This window comes from Nicotiana tomentosiformis, chromosome 9 (assembly GCF_000390325.3).
Source record: "Nicotiana tomentosiformis chromosome 9, ASM39032v3, whole genome shotgun sequence".
Taxonomy (NCBI): domain Eukaryota; kingdom Viridiplantae; phylum Streptophyta; class Magnoliopsida; order Solanales; family Solanaceae; genus Nicotiana; species Nicotiana tomentosiformis.
This window is the reverse complement of record NC_090820.1, coordinates 71,398,935-71,405,135: the sequence shown is the minus strand read 5'-3', so window position 1 is coordinate 71,405,135 and position 6,201 is coordinate 71,398,935. Positions and strand designations below refer to the sequence as shown.

The 6,201-nt window shown below is 36.9% G+C and overlaps 1 protein-coding gene across 1 annotated transcript; it reads left to right on the top strand.

The window, feature by feature from the left end:
- The first annotated feature begins 522 nt into the window (after positions 1-522).
- On the top strand, positions 523-3,607 carry LOC104093968 (protein REGULATOR OF FATTY ACID COMPOSITION 3, chloroplastic). The gene is made up of 5 exons (XM_009599805.4): positions 523-893; positions 1,484-1,538; positions 1,650-1,706; positions 2,615-2,692; positions 3,059-3,607. The coding sequence occupies exons 1-5, from the start codon at positions 615-617 to the stop codon at positions 3,535-3,537; spliced, it is 948 nt and encodes a 315-aa protein (XP_009598100.1). The 5' UTR covers positions 523-614; the 3' UTR covers positions 3,538-3,607.
- Positions 3,608-6,201: the final 2,594 nt, after the last annotated feature.

Sequence of the window (6,201 nt, the reverse complement as noted above, 5' to 3'; positions counted from 1 at the left end):
AGGGCTCGATCCAGTAACGAGTTCGAGCCAGTATCGAGCTCACAGACAAGAGCCGTTGCAACCGCACCAAGAGAGAGAATCTTGGCGGGAATGAGGAAGAGACAAATCATCATGGGTCCTCCACTATATGCTTTATTTTATTATTTTTTATTATAAATAAAGTAATGACCCTCTATTATAAAAAGGGATCCTTGTAAGCTATGGACAAAAAACAAAAGACACTGGAACAAAATATACCTCCTCGTGTTTGTTTTAATTAATTTTATTCGTTCTTTCTGATTCATTATTTCCACTGTCATAGTCAAGAATATTTGTATAGCTATCTCTTTATACGATTTGTATCAAAGAGTATCACGTATCCTTAGAACCATATATAAATTTAACGTTATCCGATTTTTCGGGTAAACAAACACTTGGGTGCCAGGTTCAGATCTCATCAAAAACCCTTTCACGTCTTCACTACTTTTTTTCATTCGCCGATAGTATTTAAAAGAAAAAGGATTTAAAAAAGGAGGATGAATTAAAAGTATCATATAGATAAATTTGGTGTTTAGCATTCAGTTTAATTCCTGAAAACCCTATCCTCTCTACGATTGTTTTCTTATCACAAAAAAATGGACTCCCTTCTTCTTACCTCTTCCCCTGATATTGGAAATTTGCTCAGCTCCTCCTCTCCTTTCTCTAAATGTTATCCTTCCATTTCTTCAGCAAATGGGTACTCTTCTTTCTTCCTATATTTTCTCCACAAGAACCCCTCCTCACAGAAACTTAGGACCTCAGTTGTTTCTTCAGCATCAAACAACAACAAGAAGAAGAAATCTGATTCCCATAGCTTTGTTCCTAAACCCGATGAAGCCACTGGTCCTTTTCCTGAAGCTGTGCTCCTTAGAGAGGTTACTTCCTTACTCTATAATCTCTCCCTTCCCCTTCCACCCCCCCCCCCCCAATGGAATTAGAATTTAAAAAAAAAACATTCTTGCTTGAGCAAATTTTGTATATTAATTATAGTTTTAATTTACACCCATACGTAATTTTGGTTTGTTTGTCCGGAATTCTGAACAATCTTTGAGCCTCGCCCATTTCAAAACTGTTACTTATTTCCTTAAAAAGATTGAGAAAAAAGAATAAAAATATGGAAAAGATTGACTTTTTATTGGGGTTACAGACTAGTTTGTGGTAATGGTTGCACATGTTTAAATTTTTCTTGCTTATATGTATGAATTTTTATGTAATTTGAACCCTTTGAATATTGCAATTTATTCAATTTTTCAGAGGAAAACGAATTGAGAACGCTTTCAAACATATTACGATTTCCTTAAAAATTTTGAAAAGAAAACAATAATGATAATCTTAGTGGGTACACCAGTGGACTAGTTGGCGGTTAAGGGCAGGACATAAGTCCAATTTTCTTTTGCCTATGTATATGAGTTTTGATTTGATTTGAACCCTTTCACTTTGAAAATGCACTTTTAAAATTTTGCAGAGGAAGGTCCAAGAAGACGGTAGACTTCTACCTGAGTTTGCAGATGCTGAAGAGAGTAAGTCATTATTTTGGTTACGAATGACACGTTGCCCATTGAAATCTTATTATGTGAATACTTTTCATTCTTTAGAGGCTGACGTCACTAAACTTTGGGTCTAATTTGCAGAGGAACTTTTTGAGGCTCTAAATCTGCAGCTGGAGAGTGATCTGAATGTGGAACAGAGTAAGTATGAGCTTCATATCTAAAATAGAAAAATGCTTAAACTTCTAGATAGTAGCTGGATATGTTGTCTTCTTTTCTTTCTGCATTTCTTCTTCTAGGAAGGATGGTGGAAGCAAAGGATCCATATAAGGGATACCAAATAGTTGTGATTCATTGTTGGGAAATGTGTTATGGTTACAATTAGATTAGGTTTGGGCAGAGGTAAGTGTGAGTTTGGAGAACGTTCTACTTTTGGTGACCAGTATCTTTATGAAACTGTCCAAATATTACGAAGTATATATAGATGATTCGTACCACTAATTCCAATTACTTCTGAATTTGAGACTTATTTGATTGATTGATAGAATATAGGACGAAAGGTGGAATACTCATAGATTACTCAGTGGATGGGAAATGTGTTGTGAATTAGCATTTTGGATTCTGTGCAACATGTCATCTGCACAATAATATCTGTGTTGCTTGTTAGTGCAAGTAGAAGGAGATGCTTTAGATTGTGTTTTGTTCAACTGAACTAAGGAGTGCTGAGCTGCCAATGGCTAGAATCTGTTATTGGCTCAGGTATTTAATGTTTTGTTTCTTCCAAGTTCCAACTATCTATGAATGAGCTTCGGGAATCTGTCGCCTACTTTTCTTGAAGACTCACCTGTAAGATTATAGACCACCCTCTTTATAGTTGAGAAGTTGACACCAGATTCTTGGTCGTTGGAAGCTAAAATATAAGATTGTATCAGATTAAAGTAGCTTGCCAGGTCTCATGAATTCTTGCTAATATTGCTTGTACATGTTGATTAACTCACTAAATGGAATTGAAAGAGTGCAGCAAAATTAGCTTGAAATCTATTGTTATGTCTCCATTCTTTTCCTATCAATTTATAGTTGAAATGATCTATTGACTTCCCTGTGTGCAGTGAGACACTATGAAGTGGTATTTCTGATTCATGAGGATCGTGCAGACGAGGTCGAGAGTGTGAACACGAAAATTCAAGGTTAGCCGTCCCTTTTTCATATATCAACCATCTATTTGTTCTACAAAAGTTCGGTTTTTGCTGTGTGTTGTCAAATGTGATAGTGTGTTTACCAAGTTCTTTTGTTAAACTTATATAACACTTCATTCCCTTTTGGAAAGAGATGAGAATGGTGGAAATCATGTCAAAAGCTAGTATTTCAGAAGTGGTTCCAATCTACCACATGATGCAACAACCACAGTTCTGCTCTCTTGATCCCCTATTCTCTAAAAAATGATAGCTTTTAGTTTCCTAAACATCATCACTTTTTCCCTGTGATTGACATTTCTGTTTTCTACGTGGTGACTAAAATAACCTGAAACTTCTGACATTTTTATAAACATGCAGAATTTTTGAAAGAGAAGAAAGGAAAGTTGTGGAGATTCAGTGACTGGGGTATGCGTAGACTGGCATACAAGATTCAGAAAGCATCACGAGCTCATTACATTTTGATGAATTTTGAGTTGGAAGCCAAATGGATTAACGATTTCAAGAGCATGCTTGACAAAGATGAGAGAGTCATACGACATCTAGTGATGAAGCAGGACAAGGCAGAAACAGAGGATTGTCCTCCTCCTCCTGAGCTCCATACTTTGCGTGCTGGTATGGATGATGAAAATGAAGAGGACATGGATGATTTTGATGCCTATGAGGAAGACGATTTGGAGGGTGAGGATGACATTGATATGGGAATGTATGATGATGATACTGATGGTGTTATTCTCGTGGATGTTGACGATAATGTAGATGGTTGGGACAGTAGAAACAGTCAGCAAATTAATACACACAAGATAGGACAAAGGAAAGTGAGTGTGAAAATTAGTTAGTACTTATTTTGCTCACTATCTTGGAATTTTGATTACTTATAATTTTATCATTAGATTATAGTTTCCTGAAGTTGGTTCTTGGTTTTTACGAGGCACCCCTTCCCGCTTGACTTTTTTTTTAAACCTGTCCAGCTAAAGGAGACTTTGATAATCCAACCTATAATGCCATGGTCCATGTTCATATGGTAGCTCAATGCTCTACGTGAATCCGCTGTTCAAAGATATCACACCAAAGTTGTACAATTAAGACCACAGTGTTGGTGGTTCTCAATATGGGTTTGTTCTATTTATCGTATTGGAGGTTATTGTCACGCTCCAAAATGGATTGTTACATGGCTGGCACCTAGTACTACCAACTTGCACCGAGTGAACCATTAAAGTATAAAGCAAACCCAATTTGTTCTCATATATTTCAATTCATTTAATTAGTGACAATATTAAATGATACAAGTGAGGTGTTCTTCATTTGATTTAGAGTATCGAAACATAATCCAAGACATAATTAAGAATGTCATTTGCCATAGAACCCACAACCCAAAATTATAACACAGCTCATCTATGGAGCCTGTAGGACGCTATAACTGAATAGATAATAAAAACTAGAGCACAACGTGATCCCACGATCTCAAAATGGGCTCACCAAAAGTGAAGGGTGCAGGACTCCTAACTTGCTTGCAGACCATCCTATTCCTAACCATGTTAAGTTGTATAAGGAAAATGTTACTTAGTTGGGCCATTCTTTCTTTTCCTTTATTTCTTTTGTATTGGGCCCAGAAGCCCACAACTGTATTTATGAACGTTTATTTCAGTCATTGGGTCGGTTTTAGTTTTTGGCCCATATAGGGTATGTGTAATTGAACATTTTTTTCCAGTTAGTTGAGCATTTTTCCAAAAGACAAAAGCTAGAAGCTTCCTTTCTCTTTCCCTCCGTATATCTCCAATCCTAGATAGTTCCTTGTAGATTTACTTCGAATTCAAACTTTATCATGGTATCAGAGCCCAGATCTAGCTAGATCGGGTGATTACAAGTCGACTGATGTTACCCTCGAACATTTTCGCCGGAGTTTTGCTCTTCCGCGACAATCTGTCTTCTTTTGAAATTTCCCGTTTGATTTTCTCCGGTGATAACGCTTAAATTCGCGTGTTTGTTTTTGGTAGAGATTGTTCGTGTTGTTCTTCGGCCGAAGTGAATCGAAATTTTAGAGGAAGATTTCTTAACCTAGGATTTGGAGATTTTTGCACCGGTACGCTTCAGCTAGGGTTTTGATGTGGTTTCGCCTTCGTTTCTCTATAGAAGGCCGTTGTACCTTCCGGTTGCGAAGAAAATTGGTAACCCTAATCACTTTCTCTTTATTGCATGTGTAGATTTTCTGTTGATTGTGTATAAAAATGACAAATGACAATAGTTCTCCGTCTGAGTTGCTTACTGGTCGCTCTACTTCTTCTCGTTCTGTGTTTCATGAGGACGACTATACTCACCCATGTCATCCCTTCTATGTGCATCCATCTAACGTGTTGGGGTCTTCACTAGTTTCTGTGCCTTTTGATGGCACTGGTATGGGAGTTGGAGACGAACTATTCTTGTAGCTTTGTCTGTTAGAAATAAATTGGATTTCATAAATGGATCCTCAGTGAACCCTCCTGACAGTTCTCCCTTGACGAGACAGTGGCAGAGGTGTAACGATTTAGTCGTATCATGGTTAACCAACTCTTTGTCCAAAGACATTGCTCGTAGTGTTGAGTACTCCGAACTTGCCAAAGATATTTGGAGTGAGTTGGAGGAAAGATATGGTCAGGCAGATGCTGCAAGAGTATTTGAGCTTAAAAAGGAATTAACTCACATCTCTCAAGGCTCTCTTGATATTGCGTCCTATTTCAATAAGATAAAGCAATTATAGGATGAAATTGATGCTTTGTCAATTAGTAGAGTCAGGTCTTGGTTTTAAATATGATTATCAGAAGGATGATGATGTCCAAAATGTGTATTAATTTTTGATGGGTCTCAATGATACATATGTGCAAACTAGTGTCACACCTCTTTTTTTCCACGCAACCCTCATTACGAGGTTGAGTTAGAAGAGTTTTTCCAATTAAAGTGACGATTTGAAAAGGGATTATTTATTATTTGGAGTCGCCACTTGGAATTGAGTTTTGGTGTTCAAAGTCACCTTTTATTTGAATCCCTCATCAAACGGAAGATTTGACTCCTTATTTATGGTCTATGAAAATAGAAGATTGAGTAAGGAATTCTGTTGACCGAGGGGAAGGTGTGAGGCACCCCTCGAGTCCCGTGGTTCTAGCACGGTCGCTTTTATTGACTTATGTCCGGCTTAAATTAATTTTTGGCTATTCTTGTATTGTACTGGTTATGGTTTGCCTATTATCACTTAATTAATTATTATATTTTATTAATTGTGTTCACCAAGATGCGGTACGCACACAAGGTACTTCTTTGAAATTAAATGTTAAACCAAGGTACAGAACGTACACGTGGTTATAACATAATTATTTTATATTTAAAGGTATTAAGGCGCGGAATGCGCACATGATCCTTTTATTATTTAAGCATATCAATCCAAGGTTCGGGTATGAACACATGGGCTAATATTTAAAGTACATCTAAAGTTCTTCTAGTGTTTTAGAGTATTTCATTTGTTTTGTCTC

Excerpts from the sequence above, each read along its gene's own strand:
- LOC104093968 (XM_009599805.4), top strand. The coding sequence starts at position 615 with ATGGACTCCCTTCTTCTTACCTCTTCCCCTGATATTGGAAATTTGCTC. Across the intron at positions 894-1,483 it reads AAGCTGTGCTCCTTAGAGAG|AGGAAGGTCCAAGAAGACGG; the intron begins GTTACTTCCTTA and ends AAAATTTTGCAG. Across the intron at positions 2,693-3,058 it reads TGTGAACACGAAAATTCAAG|AATTTTTGAAAGAGAAGAAA; the intron begins GTTAGCCGTCCC and ends ATAAACATGCAG.